Source organism: Rhinatrema bivittatum, chromosome 2 (assembly GCF_901001135.1).
Source record: "Rhinatrema bivittatum chromosome 2, aRhiBiv1.1, whole genome shotgun sequence".
NCBI lineage: Eukaryota > Metazoa > Chordata > Amphibia > Gymnophiona > Rhinatrematidae > Rhinatrema > Rhinatrema bivittatum.
Window position 1 is genome coordinate 350,580,808 of NC_042616.1, and position 23,500 is coordinate 350,604,307.

The window sequence follows — 23,500 nt, forward strand, 5'->3', positions numbered from 1 at the left end:
ACACATGCTTACTGTGACTCCAACATCGCTCTAAGCTTCAACAGCAAGAGGAAATGTGGAAAAAAGGATTTGCACTCACAAAGAGGGGAGTAGCTGGCTTGTTACGGCGGTTACTACCCCAAACCAAATAAGCTTGATACTTCACTTTCAATGCATATCCAGCATAGCTCTCTGCTTCAACGGCAGGGGAGAAGAATAACTGATACTTCACACATCCAGCAGAGCTCTCTGCTTCAACGGCAGGGGAGAAGAAAAAAGGGTTCGCAGTCACAAAGAGGGGAGTAGCTGGCTTGTTAAGGCGGTTACTACCCCAAACCAAATGTGCCTGATACTTCACTTTCGATGCATATCCAGCATGGCTCTCTGCTTCAACAGCATGGGAGAAAGACTGATACATCACGCATTTCCAGCATAGCTCTCTGCTTCAACAGCAGGGGAAAAGAAAAACTGATGCTTCACGCATTTCCAGCATAGCTTCAACGGCAGCGGAGAAGAAAAAAGGATTCGCAATCACAAAGTGGGGAGTAGCTGGCTTGTTACGGCGGTTACTACCCCAAACCAAATGTGCCTGATACTTCACTTTCAATGCATATCCAGCATGGCTCTCTGCTTCAACGGCATGGGAGAAAGACTGATACTTCACGCATATCCAGCATAACTCTCTGCTTCAACGGCAGGAGAGAAGAAAAACTGATACTTCACGCATATCCAGCATAGCTCCCTGCTTCAACGGCAGGGGAGAAGAAAAAACAACCAATAAGGGCTGTATAACATAGTCTGGGTAAAACAAATAAGCATGGGTGTAGCTTGCTTATTGCGGCGGTTACTACCCCTACTGCCCCTAACTAATCAAGCTAGATATTTCACTTGGATGCAGCTCCATCACTGCTCTCTACATTAATGGTGGGGGTGGAAGGGAAATAGAACCAAGAGCTAAGAGAAACAGATAAGTATGAGAGAAAAAATGTGTGAAGCTTGCTGGGCAGACTGGATGGGCCGTTTGGTCTTCTTCTGCCGTCATTTCTATGTTTCTATGTTTCTATGGATGGACTAACATCCTGCTGCCCTCAGAGAGCACCTGTTATAGGTAAGAACGCTGCTTTCTCAGAAGACAAGCAGGATGGTAGACCTAACACATGGGTGAATCCCTAGCTACAGGCTGCCCTCCCAAAATAAAAGGGGATCAACAGATACCCAAACCAGGTGCCAACGGGCAAAACAACAAAGGTGTTGATAACAGAGAGGGAAACAGCCTGAACCCAAACAACGGGCCTTAGGCAGATAAACAAATTCTTAAGGACAGATTAGCCAAACCTACTATCGTGTCGGCCATCCTTATCTAAGCAATAGTGAGATGTGAATATGTGAAGAGAACTCCATGTCGCAGCCTTGCAGATCTCCTTCATGGGAACTGCTCGCAAGTAGGTCACTTATACTACCATGGCTCAAACAGAATGTGCATTGACATGACTCTCAGGATGCAGTCCCACCTAGGCATAACAGAAGGAGATGCAATCTACTAGCCAATTTGATAGTGTCTGTCTGAGAATGGCAATGCCCAACCTAATTCTAGCAAAAGAAAGTTGGGTGGACTGTCAATGGGATTCTGTCCACTCCGGATAGAAGGCTAAGGCTCAACTGCAGTTCAAACTTTGCAGAGCTTGTTTGCCTTGGTGCGAATGGGACCTAGGAAAGAATGTTGGCAGGACAATGGACTGGTTAAGATGGAAATCTGTCAACACCTTAGGCAGGAACTTAAGATGCGTATGCAAGATCACTATGGAAAAATGTAATATAAGGTGGATAAGCCACTAAGGCCTGGAGTTCACTGACCCTACGCGTTGAGGTGGCCGCCGCCAAACATATGACCTTCCAAGTCAGGAATTTCAGGTCACAGGAGCACAGCAGCTCAAAAGGAGCTTTCATCAGCTAGGCTAACACCATGTTGAGGTCCCAAGACACAGCGGGAGGTCATAGGGTAGGCTTCAACTGAAGCAGGCCCCGCATGAATCATACCACTTTAGGCTGTACAGAGATGGGCGTACCATGAACACCATGGTGGTATGAGCCAATTGCATTGAGATGAACTGTAAGTGAGTTGGTCTTCAAGCCAGCTTCTGATAGGTGTAGAAAGTAGTCAAGTAGTTTTTGTGTGGGGCAGAAGAACGGATCTAGGGCCTTCTCACACCACACGGAAAACCCCAGTCATAGAAGGCTTTCTGGAAGCCACCAGCTCCTGAGACATATCGTTTGAAGGATTGAGTGGTTGTAAAACTAACATCTCAACATCCAGGCTGTGAACGACAGGGCTTGGAATTGGGATGTCTCAACTTGCCTCAATCTTTCTGGGAGCAGAACAGAGGTACCTTCCTGTTGCAAAGGGATGCAGAGAGATCCACGTCTGGGCTCCCCAGTGTTCCAGGGCAGCCCAGGATGGTCACATCCATGGTTAGGACAATATGGGTAGGAGGTCTTTGGAAAGAGATCCCCCGTTCCAAATTTGAAAGTACCCGCCACCAAGACAAGGAATCCTGGAGGGGTGAGGTGACTCAAGATGAGATCCTGGAGGTTCTACGTGGCTTGGTACCACTGTGACCTCAGGGTTCAATGGGCTTTAGTCATGTACAATCATGCCAAGGGAGTGAGGTGAAATGTTGCTGCCATGTGGCCCAACCTCAACATGTCCCAGGCTGGCTCTGCTGCGATGGCCATCAGGGTGATTAATGGCCCTTTGACGAGGCAGGAAGGCCTCGTATCTAGCAGGCCTAGTATCTAGCAGGGCTGCTATGAAGTCCAATTGAGGTGACAGGCTGAGATGGGACTATGGGAAGTTGATGACAAACCCTAGTGACTTCAGTAACCAGATGGTCAAGTGCATGAACTCGATGGCCCTTACCTGAAAAGTGCGCCACCACCACAGCCAGGCATTTTGTAAAGACACATGGGGCTGACTTGACCCAAACGGCAACATTTGATACTGAAAGTGCTGTTTTCCCATCACGAATCTGAGATAATTCTGGTGAATTGGGAAGATCTTAAAGTGTGTGTATGCATCTTTCAGATCGAGGGAGCATAGCCAGTCCCCTTTTTGCAAAAGGGGGATCAAGGTACCCAGGGAAACCATCTAGAACTTTTCCTTTTTGATAAATCTGTTCAAGGCCCTTAGGTCTAGGATGGGACAGAGTCCTCCTGTTTTCTTTGGAATCAGGAAGTAGCTTGAGTAATATTCTTGCCCTCTTAGCCCTGGTGGAACAGTCTCAACTGCTCTGGCCATTAAGAGGGAGGAGAGCTCCATCAGAAGTACCTCCTGATGTGCTATTGAGTCCCAAAATGGGCTTGGAGGGCAATTTGGCAGTGCACCCAATAAGTTCAATCGGTACCCTTGACGTATGATGGAAAGAACCCACTATTCTGAGGTTATACTGGGCCACTGGTTCGTAAAGAACTATAGACTTCCCCTCACCGGCAGATCCATTGCCATGGGTACAGGGAACTGAACTTCGCTCCCTACGATCCAGTCAAAACCCCATCCCTGGAGTTGACTGAGATGGTGGCTGGGCTTTGGAAGCTCTCTGCTGCCTGGGATAGCCTCGGGAGCTCTGATGGGAGCGAGAGGGCAGAGGATAGTACTTCCTCTGGCAAAAGAAAGACTTCTTCTGCCCTGATCTCACCAACTTCCTAGCAGAGGAGGATGGGTCCAGAGTGCTGGTGGAGAGTTCTTGGAGGATTTCTTGGTAGTGTCAGAGCTGTGCCTTCACATCCTTCACCCTATCTCTGAAGAAATTCTCTCCAGTACATGACATGTCAATAAGCCTTTCCTTTATCTCCGGTTGGAGATTCGAGGCCCGTAGCCATGCCATTCTACAGATGCCGATTCCCACTGCAGAGACCCTCGATGCCATTTAAAAAACATTGTACGTCGTGCAGACCTCGTGTTTTCCGTACTCCAGGCCCTTATGCACCAGCAACATGAGGGTGTCCTGCTGTTGTTGAGGCAAGTACTGGCTCATGTAGAGCTGATAAGAAGCTATGCAGGCAATGAGCATAGCTCTCTGAAAAACTTTTCTCCGAAGAGCGTTCATCACTCTGTGATCCTTCCCTGGGGGTGCTGAAGAATGGGTCTGAGAACGCCTGGCTCTCTTGAGAGCGGATCTGACCACCACCCATTGGTGGGGAAGCTAACACTTGTTGAATCTGGGAGCCTTCTGAACAAGGTAAACCCTGTCCGCCTTTCACAATGCCTCCTGTGAACAAAAAAAGTGTTCCCATATTCTCAGCAGTAACTCTTTAAGGATGTTGTGTACTGGGACTGCCACAACCTCCTTAGGAGACTCCACAAACTGAAGAATTTCAAGCATTTGGTGCCTGGCATCCTTCTCTGTCAGCAACTGAAACAAGCCTTGCGAAAGTTAGGTCCTCAGGCGGAAACCTCCTTCACTCCTCTGGAGGAGATGGGTCTGAGGGGAGATCATCAGAGCCATTGGTAGAAGACTACATTGTGCATCTCCCTAGGGGTCGTAGGGGCCCTCACCTTCACTGACATTGACAGGAGATGGGGCCCTTGGCGCTCAGCCTTTGTCCAGCGGTGCAGACATGATGGGACTGGACAGGGGACTGCAGGTGTCTTGCCTGGCCTAAACAGAACTTTCTCATCCAAGGAGCCGGCCGCGACCACCGTGTTGGCAGGGAGAGGCTGCAGTGCTTCGGGAACAGACACCAGCTGGATAGGTAGCGTGTTGATGAGCACATGGACAGACTAACAGTGGCTCTAAGACCGTCGGTGCCCACTCGACTGCCATCTGTACACACCTCTCAAGATCCTCCTCAAACATTGCTGAGGCCAACATTGACTGGGGGGAAGGAGGGATGCCCAGATCCGCTTTGGAACCGAGAGGAGGATTAGCAGCTGGAGGACTGGCTCTCCTCATTTTGGGGTTGTTTCAGGGGCATAACAGCATGAGCTGGCGCATCCCATGCCCAGCACCGTGCATTGATGTTCGACACGATCTTTCCCTGGTGCAGAGGCTGATGATGAGGAACCAGATGTCCTCAGCCTGGAGGAGCTCGACGAAGGTCAGGCTCCAGCACCTCTATCAGCCGACGGCACAGACAGTCCTGCCGATGTCGATGGTTTGGTGTCCATTGGTTTGGCTCCTTGGTCCTTCAATGCCACTGCTGATGGCTCAAACTTCTTCAACCCAAAGAAGTGCTCTATCTTGTGAAGTCAAAGTCGACCTCCTTCGGGATCATCTGGGCGTATTAGCTGCCACCCCGGACATTATGCAATGCCCCCAGTCAGAGGACACATTCATCATGAGGATCCATGATGACCATGGTCCTCGGGCACTGAAGGCATCGCTTTAAAACCAGATGTGCCATGATGGAATGAAAGAAAAGGGAGGAAAGATCAAATTTGATGGTGACGGGTGTCGATGGCAGGTGGGCACCAAAGCAGTGCCACAGCGGGAGTTCGACCACAAAAGGAAATTTACCAATAAACGATGAAAACCACTATCTAAGAATGCTATGGGTAGACCGAGAGGACCTGGCATTGAATGCAGGCGGCTGCTAAGAAAAACATGAGAAGAAAAAAAGTTTGACAAAATGGGGCAGAGGCGAAAAGAGTGAGACTCAATTCTGCGATGCTGCAGCTCTGTGGAAAAATAGAGATTGGAGAAGGACACATGGTATAGAGCATACTGGGCATGCTCAGTGTAGCAAGTCAAAGTTCTAGAAACTTTGACAGAAATGTTCCATGTCAGGGGCTCCATCTGATGACATCACCCATGTGTCAGGACTAGCATCCTGTCCTTGGAGAAGCCTGCGTCAACTTTCAGCCAGACTGAATGAAGACAATATTCAGGCAGGCCATTTTTTTATATTCAGCATCAAGGAAAAGGCATAATCTGAAATAAAATTTTAATATAAGGGAAAAACATTCAAATGTTTGGTGTTATCAAATTATGGAATTTTCTGCAGATTTTAAATAGATATGCACCAAAGAGGAATGAGGATAACTCCATCACATATGGGTATTAACTGATCTGATAATATAAAATAGGGGTGTGTAAAGTTTTTCAATAATGCCACATTACTGGTGCTCATCAGAACCAGGACCCAGGGGAGGAGAGTGGTGATCCCCCTTGGAACTCCATGAGCTGGGGGTTACAGTGCGAAGTATACCCCATGACACAGTGAAAGGACCAAAACAACCATACAATAAAAAGAAGAATTCAAAACAGCTAACAAACTGAATAACATCCAATAGTTAAAAACTCACATAAACATTTTCCAAATACCAATAAAATATTTCAAACCAGACACAAAAGTAACACCCAATAATTAAAACTAGTAAGGATTTTTTAAAAATCCCCTACTCTCCGTACCTGGAAACTTTTGATTTCCAGATGCCCTGAAATTGTCATGGATTAGTAGGCAGAGAGGAAGGGGTTGTTGCATACACGTGTTCTCTTTCCCATACCCACACATGCTCTTTCTCATCCACCCACACACATTCCTCTCACTTTTCCCACCTCTTGAAGCAGCAGCAAATTCCTTCTTTATCCCCTGTGGCCAACAGAATGATTCTGAGCCCCAGGGGCAACCCAGATGTGACTTGGTTCACCTTCTTGCAGGGCAGGCTATGGCGTGCTGGTTCTTCCTCCTCCTACGTTGCGCTGGTCAAGTTGCCGATTCCAGCATTCCTCATCTTCTTAAGGTCTTGCCAGACACATTGCCAATTCCAGCAGGGCCGCACTTCTCTCTCTATGCTATGGCACTGAGAGGGGGATGCCATTGCTGGATGCCGAAACCTACATTGTCATCAACAAAGGCCTGTGATATCAGGCCATTCTTGATGACATCATTTCAAGGCGTCAGCAGGCTGGAGATAATGGGGCAGCTGAATTAGGTAGCAGGGCCAAATAAAAACATGTCATTGGGATGGGTTTGGCCTGCGGGCTGTAGTTTGCCCACCCCGAAGTAAAATATCACTCAGCAAAATCAGTTGTACCAATAACTAGAAGATGGCTAAACAACAAAACCTAACTCTTTTCTGGCTAGAAATTACTGTATGTACCTATATAGATTATAGCTCTTATAATTTTTGTGTTATAATTGATTGCTATATTATCTCCATGTTAAGCAAATAATAAAAAAAACTGCTAGTCTTACCTGTAGCGCTTTTGGATGCTTATCAACAGGTATGATAAGAATCACAATTTCAGTTTCTATGCTTAAATAACCAAACACATCACACTGTGGAACCGAAATATGTAGACGGATTTTTTGAAGTATATCAAGGATTGTTATTGGCTTTTTATTTGTTACCTAGAAGAAGATTGAGAACTTTATTACACATACAATTTACCATGCTATATGTAACATTTTATACTTCACTGATACATATTGCCCTCCTCAGCATAATACACACTTTTTAAATGAAACCATTTCCCATATTTAACACAGTTCTATGAAAGAATTGAAAGTAGTTAGGACATGATGCTAGGGGATTCTACTACTCTGCAAACCAGACTCTGAGAATTGCATAGTGACTTGTATTTCAGGAATAAGCGTACACCACTTAAAAATATTCATAAATACATTTCTCTGCCAAGTCTGGTTATGGATTCTCATACATTAGTGTCTGAGTCACACAACAGGCTTATTCTGAACAAGCCAAACAAAGTTTGACTACATTCTTGCTTCCGAAATGAATGTAGTCAAACTTTACTAAATCTGAGTCACGGAGAATGAAAATGATGCTTTTCAAGATATTACTGGGTCAGTATAAACGACCTATGATTTGGGAATTGCGGAGGATACGTGAGTTAAGAAGGGAAAGGATCTCAAATTAAACCAGAAATGACAAATATACATTTTTGACTGAATCTATGAAGAAATCTATGACTCAGTTTGGACAATACTTGCTTTTGGGGACAACAATGAATGATACAAATTATTGCTGTTTCCTCTGAGAAAGGCATAGTCGTGCAAGAGATTCCCATAACATCAAGAGAGACTGGCCACTTTGACAATCATTGGAATATGGGAGGAAAAGCTTTAAGCATCCAGCACTTGTTGAATCAAGGAAGATTGTCTTACCGCCTTTTCATATCAAGCTAGGTGTTGCGCCAGTCGGTCACAGACGGCTGTGCCCTCTATTGCTCACCTTTTTTCCTGCCTGGCTCAGTTAAGAACATAAGAAATTGCCATGCTGGGTCAGACCAAGGCTCCATCAAGCCCAGCATCCTGTTTCCAACAGAGGCCAAAACCAGGCCACAAGAACCTGGCAATTACCCAAACACTAAGAAGATCCCATGCTACTGATGCAATTAATAGCAGTGGCTATTCCCTACGTAAAATTGATTAATATCCATTAATGCACTTCTCCTCCAAGAACTTATTCAAACCTTTTTTGAACCCAGCTACACTAACTGCACTAACCACATCCTCTGGCAAAAAATTCCAGAGCTTTATTGTGTGTTGAGTGAAAAATAATTTTCTCCGATTAGTCTTAAATGTGCTACTTGCTAACTTCATGGAATGCCCCCTAGTCCTTCTATTATTCGAAAGTGAAAATAACCGAGTCACATCTATTTGTTCAAGACCTCTCATGATCTTAAAGACCTCTATCATATCCCCCCTCAGCCGTCTCTTCTCCAAGCTGAACAGCCCTAACCTCTTCAGCCTTTCCTCATAGGGAAGCTGTTCCATCCCCTTTATCATTTTGGTTGCCCTTCTCTGTACATTCTCCATCGCAACTATATCTTTTTTGAGATGCGGCGACCAGAATTGTACACAGTATTCAAGGTGTGGTCTCACCATGGAGCGATATAGAGGCATTATGACATTTTCCGTTCTATTAACCATTCCCTTCCTAATAATTCCTAACATTCTATTTGCTTTTTTGACTGCTGCAGCACACTTAGCTGACGATTTTAAAGTATTATCCACTTATGATGCCTAGATCTTTTTCCTGGGTGGTAGCTCCTAATATGGAACCTAACATCGTGTAACTACAGCAAGGGTTATTTTTCCCTATATGCAACACCTTGCACTTGTCCACATTAAATTTCATCTGCCACTTTATCCTGTTGGACTCTATACCCTCCCGGACATAAAGTGCCACACCCCCACCAAGTTGAACCTCCCTATCATTGCGATATAATTTGTACCCTGATATAGCACTGTCCCATTGGTTATCCTCCTTCCACCAAGTCTCTGTGATGCCAATTATGTCAATCTCATCATTTGCTGCTATACACTCTAACTCTCCCATCTTACTACTTAGACTTCTGGCATTGGCATACAGACATTTCAAAGTGTATTTTTTGCTTGTTTTAACAACCTGCTTTTCAGTTGTTTGGGATAATTTGGAAATCATTAGCTTTGGTGATTTTTTACATATAGGCATATGAACTATGTTTGCATTTAATGGAACCTCTCTGTTGGGATGCCCTAACTCTCCTGTTTCATTAATATCCTTCAAGGATACATTTCTCCGAACCATGCACTGCTGAGTGACTGTCGGCTTTCCCCCTTTTTTCTAGTTTAAAAGCTGATCTATCTCCTTTTTGAAAGTTAGTGCCAGCAGCTTGGTTCCACTCTGGTTAAGGTGGAGCCCATCCTTTCAGAAAAGTCTCCCCTTTCCCCAAACGTTTCCCCAGTTCCTTACAAAGTTGAATCCCTCTTCCCTGCACCATCGTCTCATCCACGCATTGAAACTCTGGAGCTCTGCCTGCCTCTGGGGACCTGTACGTGGAACAGGAAGCATTTCAGAGAATGCCACCCTGGAGGTTCTGGATTTCAGCTTCCTACCTAAAATCCTAAATTTGGCTTCCAGAACCTCTCTCCCACATTTTCCTATGTTGTTGGTGCCCACATGTACCACGACAACCGGCTCCTCCCCAGCACTGTCTATAATCCTATCTAGGTGAAGCGTGAGGTCTGCCACCTTCGCACCAGGCAGGCAAGTTACCAGGCAGTCTTCACGTCCACCAGCCACCCTGCTATCTACATTTCTAATAATTGAATCACCAACTATGATGGCCGGCCTGACCCTTCCCTCCTGGGCAGTAGCCCTGGGAGATTTGTCCTCAGTGCGAGAGGACAATACATCACCTGGAGAGCAGGTCCTTGCTATAGGATCACTTCCTGCTACACCAGTGTGATGTTCTCCTATTGGGAGACCTTTCTGATCCAAGGCAGCACTGGGGCTGCCAGAATGGATTTGGGACTTGGCTACTATGTCCCTGAAGGTCTCGTCAATGTACCTCTCTGTCTCCCTCAGCTCCTCCAAGTCTGCTACTCTAGCCTCCAGAGATCGGACTTGTACCCTGAGAGCCAGGAGCTCTTTGCACAGAGTGCACACATATTATCTCTCACCAGCGGGTAAAAAATCATACATGTGACACTCAATGCAAAAGACTGGAAAGCACCCCTCTTGCTGCTAAACTGCTGCCTTCATCTTAGTTTTATTGAGTTCCTAGTTAAGTTTAGGATCCTAAGGGAGTTGGAATGAGAGTACTTTAAATTTACAGGTGAATTTAGTAATTAATCAGCTAGTGTCCTACAAGGGGATAATTAAACTTTCAATAAGGACTGGTACAATATTATGTTTTAGATAAGATCTTGATTGATTTTTAATGAGAAAGTGTCTTGTGCCTAAATATCAAGGGTGGGAAAGTGTCTTGTGCCTAAATATCAAGGGTGGGAAAGTGTCTTGTGCCTAAAAATCAAGGGTTGAGTGGGTGGGAAAGACAGACACTAGAATTAACTATCTCTGGCTTGCTTTTTACCTCAGACACACAAAAACTCTAAAGAATATATCCCTTAATTTCATCTTTCACCAAACTTTTATAAGCCCAAAAATTTCTGAAAACTATACTTACCAATCCTCTTAAACCATGGTTAAATTAATCTTCACTCTGTTAATAGAAGGATTCCAGCTGTGGAAGTCAATCCCTGGATCGCTTGCAGTGACCTCTGGCCTCCTCTCCCGGGGGATGCTGGGAGCAGTATGCAGATGAGCTTTCTAGTCCTCCTCTACTGCAAACCTTGCAGGGCCTCTGGAAGCTGGGCTGTGGAAGTCAATCCCTGGATCGCTTGCGGTGACCTCTGGACTCCTCTCCCGGGGGGATGCTGGGAGCAGTATGCAGATGAGCCTTCCGGTCCTCCTCTACTGCAAACCTTGCGGGGCCTCTGGAAGCTGGGCTGTGGAAGTCAATCCCTGAATCGCTTGCGGTGACCTCTGGACTCCTCTCCCGGGGGATGCTGGGAGCAGTATGCAGATGAGCCTTCCGGTCCTCCTCCTTTTGGGAAGATGGCTGCCTCTGCTTTTCCACGCCGACCCCTTCGGCGTTTCCAGTCCAGCATGGGCGATTGCATTGCCCATTTTTCTCCCGGAGTTACCTAGGGCACGTGCACAGCCCTGTCCTTTACGTGCGTCATAGCGGGAACCTCGGGGGTGTCCCCGCTGCATGACATCACAAGCTCTGATATTTAATCTCCATTCACGATTCCAAATATGAGTTAGCAAGGAATCCTCCATGCTGATCTCTCTACGCTACCAGACGCTTCTGCTCTGTGTACCCTCACTCCTGGATGACTTAGGTACCCGCTCCTCGGGGGCCTTGCCTTGCTCCTCTACACCCTCCAGGGTTATCTGCTACCAACCAGGACGCTTAAGGTATCCACTCCTCAGGGGCCTTGCCTTGCTCCTTACACCCTCCGGGGTTACCTGCTACCAACGAGGAAGCCTAAGGTACTCGCTCCTTGGGGACCTTGCCTCGCTCCTGTCTAACCTCCGGGGTTGCCTACCTCCTACAAGGACGCCTAAGGTACCCGCTCCTCGGGGGCCTTATTTCGTCCCGGACCTCTGTTCCTCAGGGGTTCTCTCCTACTACAGCTACCAGCATCAGAGTGAGTACTACTGCTCTAGTTCTGTCTCTGCTATGTCTCATCTCTCTCTTCATAGATCCTCGGCCTACCACCAGATCTACTCTCACTGGCCTTTCCATCTAGGCCTGGGTTCTTGGCCTACCCCACTTCGCGGACCATTACCGGACCCATCTCCCTCTCAGGACCTGGTGAGACTTTGTGCTGCCTTTCCACTCTACAGACGAGACATTAACATCTATGTTGCAGTATAATAAAGACTCACATTCTCTGTGTCCATTTCTGCTTAAGAGCTAGCCTATCGTAAGTCCCCGCAGGGCTCCGCCCTGTGAGAGGTGCCATCTCTTGCAATGACCAAGGGCCCACGCCTCAATGTCCTGAACATAACAGAACATAACACTAGGTTTAATGAAGAACTTTGTCAAGGTCATGGACAAAACTAAAGAAGTTGTCAAGTATTTCAGTGGTAAATTTCCAAGATTAAGTGAAGTTAAGATTTATTTCTTTATTTAAAACTTTTTTATTCCGACATTTGTTTTCATATCACATCGGTTTACAATTAACAGGGTAACATAGAACCAGATTTAGAAGGAGAAAAATAAAGTTAATGTAACAGGGAGATAAAGGAACAAGTTGGGAGGAGTAGAGGAAACAGCAGGGTCCAGTGGACTTAGGAATGCAATTAAATAAGAGATTGGAGTGAGCGAAACTATGTACAATTGAGTATTACCAGTATAAATTGCTTAGAATCTAGGTTCTTTGGCAGTGGGGGTGGTGAGAAGGGGCCTGATGGGAAAGCGGAGTGTGAGAGCATTAAATTATGTATAGGCCAACTTGAATAGCCAAATTTTCAGGTTTTTTTTTTTTTTTTAAGGTTTTTGTGCAGTGTTCTTGGCGTAGTTCGGGTGTCATAGAGTTCCATAGAGTTGGTCCTGCTATGGAAAATGCGCGTTCCTTGGTGGAGAAGTGATGGGTGAGTTTGTGGGTGGGTGTAAACAGGGATCCTTTATAGGCAGCTCTGGTGGGTCTGTTGGAGGTGTGGTAATGCAGGGAGTCATTAAGCCAATGTATATTCTGATTGTGTATTGTTTTGTGGATAGTTGTGAGGGTTTTGTGGAGTATTATAGAGGGGATCGGAAGCCAATGAAGATCTCTGAGGATTGGTGTGATGTGACCTGTTCTGCGGGAATTGTTGAGGATTCTAGCGGCTGTGTTTTGCAACATTTGGATAGGTTTGATGGAAATGGCAGGGTGTTGCAGTAGTCAATTTTGCTGAATAAGGTGGCTTGGAGGATGGTTAGGAAGTCATTGTGATGGAGGAGGGGTCTTAGTATCTTTAGTGGTGTTAATAAATTTGTTTAAGTTCAGATGGCTGTCAAGAATGACCCCTAAATCTCTGATGTGCTGTGGAAGAGGGGAGGGTTGATCAGAGGGGAAGGGGCATTGGTGGCTGGGGGAGATAAGAAGTAGCTCTGTTTTTGTAGTGTTTAGGGTGAGGTTAAGGTTAGTAAGGAGGCGGTTGATGGCGCAGAGGCAGTTATCCCAGGTCTTGAGGGCTTTTGGTAAGGTTTCCGTGATAGGGATGAGTATCTGGACGTCATCAGCATAGATACAGTGTGTTAGACCGAGATCAGCAAGGAGTTGGCAAAGGGGTAGTAAGTAGACATTAAAGAGAGTGGGGGACAGGGAGGAACCTTGGGGCACTCCTCAGGTTAGGTTAACGGGGTTAGATTCTTGGCTGCCAATTTTGAGCTTATAATGCCTGTTACTAAGGAAGGATTTAAACCAGCTGAGGGCCGTTCTGGAAAAGCCAATTTCGGCGAGTCGATCAATTAGTATGGTGTGGTTGACAGTGTCGAATGCAGCAGAGATGTCTAGCATGGCAAAGATGTAGGACTGGCCCTTGTCAAGACCCCTGAGTAGGGTATCTGAGAGGGATATTATGAGGGTTTCCGTATTGAAGAATTTACGGAAGCCATATTGTGATGTGAATAGGGTGTTGGGTTTTTCCAAGTGATCTGTGAGTTGTAAGTTGACCACTCTTTCAGTAAGTTTGGCAAGGAATGGGAGGTTGGAGATAGGTCGGAAGTTTGATGGGTCGGATGGGTCTAGGTTAGGTTTCTTTAAGATAGGTTTGAGGGAGGCTTGTTTCCAGGCGGTGGGAACTTGTCCGAGGGACAGGGAGCAGTTAATGATTTTTGATAAAGGCTTGGCAATGGTGTCTGGGATGGTGAGAAGGGATTTTGCTGGGATGGCGTCATACGGGTGTGAGGAAGGTTTCATTTCCTTTAGGAGTGTCACTATCTCTGGGGCAGATGTAGGTTCAAAAGAGTCGAATGGGTTACCATGTTTTTTTGGGTGGGGTGGGAGGTGGGAATCGTGCCATAAGCTTGTCCACTTTGTTGTGGAAGAAGCGTGCTAGTTCATTACATATGGTTTTAGCTTCGTTCTCTATGATAGGAGGTGATGTTGTTTTAGTGAGGTTCGAGACATAAGTGAAGAGTGCTTTGGCATTAAATTGGTAGTTGTGGATTTTTTGGTTTTAAGGGTTGTGGTTCTTTAGGAGTGGAGAGTGTGTTTATAAGCAGCTAGTAGAGAAGGTGAAGGATCCTTACGCCATTTATTTTCTTTAGTCCTTAATTCTTGCTTGAGTGCCTTTAGTTCAGCCATGTACCATGGTTTTTTTGTGTTGTTTGGGTTTAGGTCTTTAGAGATGAGAGGACAGATATTGTCTGCAATGTTATTGGTTATCTTGTTCCATGAGTTATGAGCAGCCTCCACATTGGTGAGGTCTAGATTGTTTAGGTTGTTAGAGCGTGGGTTAGCTCCTCCTTAGTGCAGGTTTTTTTGTATTGTATGGTGTTATTTAGTTTTTGGGTGGGGGTCTGTGCTTTGTTTAGGGAGAGCTTGGTTTTTATAAGTGAATGGTCTGACCAGGGGACCGGGGTGCAGATGGGTGGGTCCGTATGTGGAAAGTGGGAGTTTGTGAAAATCAAATCAAGGGTGTGGCCAGCTTTGTGTGTGGGGCTGGAGACTATTTGTTTACAGCCCAGGGCTGAGATGGAGGATAGGAGGGCATTGCATGGAAGGGGTAGGGGGAAGGTGTCGACGTGGAGATTGAAGTCTCAGAGGATGATGGCTGGAATGTCCATGTCTATGTCTATATTTGCGGGGAGAGGCATTGTGGTCGAGGAGGCCGGGGGGGTGTAAACTTGGCAGATTTGTAATTGTGAAGATTTAAAAAAGCCAATTTCAAATTTGGGGGCGGTGTTGACTGTCTGAGAGATAATTTAAGCTCTTTCTTAGCAGCCAATAAGAGACCTCACCCTCTTTTTTTGTGTGTGCCACTTTCCACATTCGCATTTTCCACATGGTTATATGGTTACATGGAATAGACTTAGTTTTTGGGTACTTGCCAGGTTCTTATGGCCTGGATTGGCCACTGTTGGAAACAGGATGCTGGGCTTGATGGACCCTTGGTCTGACCCAGTATGGCATTTGCTTATGTTCTTACGTCTATCTTTTGCGTAAATAGTGTGTAGATAGTGTTTTAATAATAAATTGTAAACTTAGGATTTTTCATGTATTTATGGTTGCATAATATTTCACCTGTCCTGTTTAAAAATTAAATCAGCAAAAGGATTATGGAAATAAACTTTACTATGAAAGAAAAAGCCAAATAATATTATATAAATATCTCTATATCTCTCTCTATATATCTATATATATATATAATATATTATTTATATAGATATAGATTTATATATAGATTTATATATTTGGCCTTTTCTTTCATAGTAAATTTTATTTCTATAATCCTTTTGCTGATTTAATTTTTAAACAGGACAGGTGAAATATGCAACCATAAATACATGAAAAGTCCTAATTTTACAATTTATTATTAAAACACTATCCATACACTATTTACGCAAAAGATAGACATAAAATATAAAAGCAAGTATCAACAGAATCAGTAGCCAATCAGCTGGTTTAATTGTCATATTTGAATTCAGCACGTCAACACACAACTTCTAAAAATGTTTATATTGCTGTAATCAATTACCCATTTTAGGCATTAAAAAATGTTTTAAAAATAATACAAGTGAAAAATAGTGCAAACCCTTGAGACAAAAAAGAATTTCCAAAAATCAATGTCTTTCTCAAGAGCAAAAGATGCTAAAAAAAAAGTTTAACCCTAACCATGGAAATCTATTGAGTTTTAAAACTTATTTCTTGCTAGCAGTCATTGCTTTTTGAAATTGTTAGTTAATCCTTAAGACTTTAAGTTAATTATTTCAATTATCATTGTTACACATATGTATTTGATATTTATACTCCTAGTTTTACTGTTAAATAAGCGTTTTGCTTTTTCCATTTATTTTATTTATTTATTTAAGGATTTTTATATACCGCGGTTCGTTAGCAAACATCACCTCGGTTTACAGAGAACATTAAATTAGCAACAAGCTTTACAATCAAAATTAAGTTAAGGCGAAACAAATTTGTAAACAATAATAATGTAACTAATACATTAGGATAATACACAATATAACTCAACAATACTTCCAAGGAGGTGTAGGGTACTAGGTGATCAAGAATATCAGTATAGACATAGCAGATCAATTATGACAGAGTGTGAGGGTAACTCATACTAATTAGTGATTTCTTAAAAATTCAAGATTAATAGACTGATAATTACTATTATAGTAAGAATATTTTGAAATAAATATTACCAATGAGTGTTAAGAGTAGTTGGCAAATAAACTGAAACAATGAATGGGAAAATTCTATACAATGTCATGATAAGATATAAGAAACAAAATGAATAGAGTTCACAAATTGTATGCTTTTTTGAAGAGCCATGTTTTTAAATTCTGTTTAAATTTTTTGTGGCATGGTTCTTGGCGTAGATCTGTAGGTAGTTTATTTCAGTGATTAATTCCTGCAATCGAAAATGCCCGTTCTCTCGTTGCGACATGTTTTATTTGTTTATGTTTAGGTGTAGTTAGTTTCGCCAGGTGCATTTTTCTAATAGGTCTGACTGAAGTGTGGAATATAAAACTTTCAGAGAACCAATTCATGTCTGAATTGTATAATGATTTATGTATAAGGGTGAGGACTTTAAAGATTATTCTAAATCCGTTTGGAAGCCAATGTAGGAATTGAAGAGCTGGAGTAATGTGTTCGTGGTGGTGTGTATTCGTGAGGAGTCGTGCAGCTGCATTCTGTAGCATCTGCAGTGGCTGTATTGCATTTTTCGGTAGACCCAGTAAAATAGAGTTACAGTAGTCTAGTTTAGCTAATATAGTAGCTTGTAGTACAGTCCGGAAGTCATTTGGGTGTAGAAGTGGTTTTATCCTTTTCAGTGTATGAAACTTATAAAAAACATTTTTTATTGTGGAGGTGATAAATTTTTTCAGTGTAAAATTATTGTCAATTATAACACCAAGGCTGCGTACTTGTTGTATAGAGTGTGAGACCGATAGCGGTTGTTGCGTAGGGTTAGTAAAATTGTAGTTTTGAGGCGATATGATGAGAAGTTCATTTTGTTGGTATTTATTGCCAATGAGTTTTCCGTTAGAAGATTCTCAATTTCCATCAGTGCAGACTTCCATGTTTTGAGTGCGTTGGGAAGAGAGTCCTTGATAGGTATAAGGATCTGTACATCATCTGCATAAATGAAGTGCGGTAGATCCAGTTTCATCAACAGTTGGCAGAGGGGAGTGAGATAGATATTAAAAAGCGTGGAAGAAAGAGAAGAGCCTTGTGGTACTCCCTGCAATAGATTTTTGGGTTTGGATTCGTGATGTCCAATTTTTACACTGTATTTTCTGTCGTTAAGAAAAGATTTGAGCCAACATAGAGCAGTGCCGGTGATGCCAATTTGAGAGAGGCGGTTTAAAAGGATACTGTGGTTGACAGTGTCAAATGCTGACGAAATATCAAGAAGGGCGAGTATATATGAATGACCAGTGTCCAAAGCTTTCAGAATAGTATCTGAGAGTGTTTGGAGAAGTGTTTCAGTACTATGGTGCTTTCGGAATCCATATTGGAATGAGGAGAGTAGATGATTTTCATCAAGGAAATCAGTGAGTTGTTTGTTAATCACTTTCTCTAATATTTTAGACAGAAAAGGTAGATTTGATACTGGGCGAAAATGTGCTGCTTCAGTTGGGTTTAAATCATGTTTCTTTAATGTTGGTTTGATTATGGCGTGTTTGAGTTGTACAGGTACAATTCCAGAGGTAATGGATTTGTTGAGAATCTTAGTTATGGGTTTTGAGATTCTAGAAGGAATGGCAAGGAGGGTTTTAGTAGGCATGATGTCAAATGGGTGTGTTGCTGGTTTAGTTTTTCTAAGAATCCCTTCAATTTCTAATATCGTAGTAGGTTCAAATTTAGTAAGTGCAGCAAGGCAGGGACTGTTTAGATTTGTATGTGTAGTATTAATAGGTGGAGTAGAATCATTTATAGAGAGGTTAGACAGTGGAGAGGTAGAGATGCGGTTCATGATAGCATTGATTTTGTCCTGAAAGAATGTTGCAAGTGTTTCGCATCTGGTTCTGTCCTCATTATCTGAGTTAAAGTTAGCTGGGGGAGTGATGATGGAAGCAACATATTGGAAAAGTGCTCGCGGATTGAATTGGTATTGGTGGATCTTCAAGGCGTAATAGTTTTTTTTAGATTCATCTGTCTTATTCCTGTATTCATGTAGAAGTGACTTAAATTTTTGAAGTAACGTATGTGTTTGATTTTTGCGCCATTTCTTTTCAATTTTACGGAGTTCAAGTTTCAATATTTTAAGATCAGGAGTGTACCAGGGTTTTTTGTCTTTCTTTTCAGAGTTGATTTCTTTTGTAAGTAAAGGGCAGAGCTTATTTGCTATATTACTAGTGATATGATGCAAGGAGGAGCAAGCCGAAGTGGCATCCGAGAGATCTAACTTCTGAAAATCTTCTGAAAGGGCTTCAGCGATGTCCTCAGTATTGAATTGTTTTCTGTAAGTAATTGTTCTTTTATTTGCGTGGGGAGTATGGGGATTGCCTGTCATAGTGCATCTTGCATCAATCCGGAAATGATCAGACCACGGTATGGGAGTGCATTTGGGAGAGTCCACATTAACAAAGGAGTTCGTGAAGATGACATCTAGGGTATGACCTCCTTTGTGAGTAGGGCCAGCAACCCATTGTTTAAAACCAATTGCGTTGAGAATGGTGAGGATAGATTCACAGGTTGAAGTAGGAGTGGAGCGGTCGAAGTGAAGGTTAAGATCTCCAAGGATAATTGCAGGAGTGTCGATATTAATGTATTTAGATATATATTCAGTTAGTAAAGAAGGGTTATTTTCAAGAATGCCAGGAGGAGCATATATAAGGCATATTTGCAGATTTTTTGATTTGAATAGTGCAATCTCGATTTTGGGCGGAGGATTAATGGTTTGTAGGGTGAGATTGAATTTCCACTTATTTTATTGTAAAGCCTGTGGCTGAATTACTGTTTGCTGTAAACCGAGGTGATGTGCATTACGTGCCGCGGTATATAAAAAACTAAATAAATAAATAATCAATCCCTCAATTGCTGACGGTGGTTGTGAACTCTATACCTGAAGTAGTTTGTAGTTTTTTGCAATACGATATTCAAAGCAAAATAATGTATTCTTTCATCAGGCATACCTAGATAATCAAGGAGTGTAAATATGTTTTTTAAAGGAGAGTAAATACACAAGTTTAGATTATTTGCAGTACATCGCTGAATAGGTTTAGAATACAGCTCTGTCCCCTGACACAGGACCATGTTTCACAAAATGCTGCATCGAGAGGAACAAATGGGATTGATTCCTAGAGCCAATAGTAAAATTATTAAAATTACATTTTCAGTGGGGTAAGTGTAGGGTGATAAGAGAAGGGCTGGTTTAGCGAGGGGCTTATAATGGAATCAGCCTGGGTGGTAAAAGGAGCGTTTCGACGAAAAATTGCCAACCGAGAAAGGTCTCTTTAAATGGCATCAGGTGTATAATATATAGAAAAATGCTTTGGTGGGAACAGTGTATCTTTCAGTAAATTTGAAGTACTCAAAGTACTAAAGTATGCTACGCTTACCCCACTGAAACTGCAAATCTCAAACCATAAAGAGTTTAAAAAATCACTCAAAATGCATCTGTTTAAAGAGGCCTTTGCAGACATTGTTTTTTATTTTATTGATTGTTTTGTTGTTCAATCACCATTGTCTTATAACCTTTCAATGGCATTTCATCTGAACTCTATTTTATCTTATTTATTTATTTGAAAACTTTTATATACCGGTATTAGTATGCAAACATCATACCGGTTCACATTGTAACTAAAGGCAGAAATTACAATCAACAGGGAGGGGAAAACAAGGAGGATTATACATAGAGCAGGGGGCATAGAAATTAAAGCATTAAAACTGTAACGAGCTATTTAGAGGACTATATACAAGTTTAGGCATCTTAGATGTTTTTGGCTTTCTTTTTTTTCCTATCGCTTATTATGTTAAAAATGTTTTTAGGGAAGATGTACGGCGACATATGAGAATAGGGATTAATAATCTTGAATTGTATTTTTCTCTGTTACTGTTTTTATTAATTTTTATTTTTAATGTTATTTTAGTTGCTATTTTTATTTTTATAGTTTATTAATTTAATTATTATACTCTATAATTATTTGATGTCTTGTGAACCGTTTTGGTCAATATTCATTGTGAAAGACGGTATATAAATGCTTTTAAATAAATAAATACATTTTGATAATTTTACTATTGGCTCTAGTGGAGATGCTCCACTTGGTGCTCTGTAGAGTCCCCCAATAAATGTTGGGCTAGTATTGCCTAAGCCAGGATGACGAGGTTGACGGCCTTTGGTAGGATATATAGGCTGATTTGCTTCCAATGGAGCAGGCCGATCTGCATCAGATGGTAGTAGAGAGTCAGCCAGGCAGAGGGTCCCCATGGACCAAGGATAATGTGAGCAGGGTCTCCAACTGGAAGGTGGGAAGACATGCTGGTGTACCAGACTTCACTGGTGAATTTACCACTGGAGCCAGTGTCCAAGAATATTTGAGTGTCTATCAAAGTCTGCCCAACCAAAGGACAGACCGGTACCAGAATTTTTGGAGAGGGGGCTGGGTTGACCTAGGGTGGCCTCTCCCACCATCCCCGGGCCCTGGATTTTCCCGACTTGGCCAGCATTGAGCTGCAGTATTCCTGGGCAGCACAGTATAGACAAAGGCTAAGGCACCTTTGCTTCTTATTTTTCCTCGGGTGATATATGAAGTCAGTCCACCTGCATTGGCTCTGTCTGCAGGGTTGCTGGGTCTAGGGCTCCGGTAGTAGTCACAGGGTGCTGAAAGAGAGCAGGATAACTGCCAGACTGATGAGCCTTTCCAAAGTGGTTGGCAGATCTCGACCTGCCAGCTCATCCTTGATGTGCTCAGACAAATCTTGCCAGAACATGGTCACCTGTCTTCACCCCATTGGAGCTTAGACACCAGTATGCGGAAGTGGACTGCATAATCCCCAGCTGACCGGGTGCCTCACTGTATCTGAAGTAATTCAGTTGCTGACAAGGAAGTAAAGGCCAGGCTCATCGAAAATGAGGCAAAACTCTTGAAGGAAATGGTCCAGGTCCACCTAGCGTAGGTTGTCTCTCTCCCAAGGGAGGGAGGCCCAGGCCAGGATGGAACCCCTCAACAGGGACAGGAAGTAAATGACCTCTGCTTTGTCTGTGGGAAACAGAACTGCCTGGAGCTCAAACTGCATGCAGCATAGATTCAACAAACCCCACCTTAGCTTCCCCATGGTAGCGAGGTGGTGATGGCAGCTGTGGGATAGATCTTGGGGAAGCGGCTGGCCTACCCCCCGTAGCAAGGGTCCATTTGGGCACTAGTCTCTCAAGGACTCCTTTCACTTGGTCAAGGATGCCTTGACTATTGAGCTTGACTTCAGAGCTGGGAAAAACCATGGAAACTGTTATAAAGAATAAAATCAAAAAACATTTAGATAGACATGATTTAATGGAACACAGCCACACAACTCCAACTGGCTTGACCTCCCTTTCACTGCGCCCCTGTCCTCCCGAGCCACCAGATCTGCCAACAAAGGTAATCTACATGTACCGTCCTTGAAGGCAGCTCATCTCTCATCCACCCGTGACCGCTCCATATCCATTGCCGGCCCCGCCCTCTGGAACTCCCTACCCGTCCACTTGCGCCTTGAACCCTGCGCCATCAAATTCAAAAAGAAACTAAAAACATTCCTGTTCAACCAAGCCTACACAGAATAGACCCTCCCTTCCCTCTATTGCTCATACCCCCTAGGTGACCGCCCTTTTCCTTATATTAAGGAATCTAATCACAATGTACATTGTTGTCTTCTTGTTATGACCTCTTGTTGATTTCTTGTTGTTTAATCTATTTTCCCTACTGCTCTAGGTTAACCCCCTGCCCAGTTCGCCTCCCCTGTTGAAATGTACTTCTAAATCTTTTGTTAATATGTGAACCGGTATGATGTCCCCACTAATACCGGTATATAAAAGTTTCTAAATAAATAAATAAATAAAAATTTACCCAAGGAAAGTCTTGCTTCACAAATCTCCTACATTTTTGTGAAGGGGTGCATAAATATGTGGACAAAGGTGAACCGGTAGAAGTGGTGTATTGGATTTTCAGAAGGTGGTTTGACAAAGTCTTGCATGAGACACTTTTAACAAAACTAAAAAGTTATGGGATGGGAGATAATGTCTTTTTGTGGATTGCAAATTGGTTAAAAGACAGGAAACAGAGATTAGGATTAAATGGTCTGTTTTCAAAGTGGAAAAAGGTAAACAGTGGAGTGCCTCAGGGATCTGTACTTGGACTGGTGCTTATTAATATATTTATGAATGATCTGAAAAGGGGTACGACAAGTAAGGTGATCAAATTTGCAGATGACACAAAATTATGCAGAGTTGCTAAAACTCAGGCAGATTGTGATTAAATGGCAGGAGGACCTTGTGAGACTGGAAGATTGGGTTTCCAAATGGCAGATGAAATTTAATGTGGACAAGTGCAAGGTGATGTACATTGGGAAAAATAACAGTTGCTGTAGTTAAGAACATAAGAAAATGCCATACTGGGTCAGACCAAGGGTCCATCAAGCCCAGCATCCTGTTTCCAACAGTGGCCAATCCAGGCCATAAGAACCTGGCAAGGTTGGGCTTGATCTTAGGAGTTACCACCCAGAAAGAGATCTAGGCATCATAGTGGATAATACATTGAAATCATCGGCTCAGTGTGCTATGGCAGTCATAAAAGCAAACAATGTTAGGACTTATTAGGAAGGGAATGGCAAATAAAACTGTGGCTGTCATAATGCTTTTGTATCGCTTCATGATGAGACCGCACCTTGAATACTTTGTGCAATTCTGGTCGCCACATCTCAAAAAAGATATAGTTACATTAGAGAAATTGCAGAGAAGGGCAACCAAAATAAGGGGCATGGAACGGCTTCTGTATAAGGAAAGGCTAAAAGGTTAGGGCTGTTCAGTTTGGAGAAGAGATAGATGGGGAATAGTTAAGCTCTGGTATTCATTGTCAGAAGTTGTGGT

General features: G+C 43.2%; 1 protein-coding gene and 1 long non-coding RNA gene across 5 annotated transcripts in view; one reads left to right on the forward strand and one right to left on the reverse strand.

The window, feature by feature from the left end:
• The window catches only part of LOC115084686, a 159,378-nt gene that overhangs the window by 128,673 nt on the left and 7,205 nt on the right, over positions 1-23,500 (forward strand). The gene's annotated exons all lie outside the window — the stretch shown is intronic.
• The window catches only part of RECK (reversion inducing cysteine rich protein with kazal motifs), a 631,029-nt gene that overhangs the window by 25,807 nt on the left and 581,722 nt on the right, over positions 1-23,500 (reverse strand). For all 3 annotated transcript variants that reach the window (XM_029589886.1, XM_029589885.1, XM_029589887.1), the window contains one exon: positions 7,174-7,329. In XM_029589886.1, the coding sequence (XP_029445746.1) occupies positions 7,174-7,329 (156 nt within the window). The remainder of the gene's footprint in view (positions 1-7,173; positions 7,330-23,500) is intronic.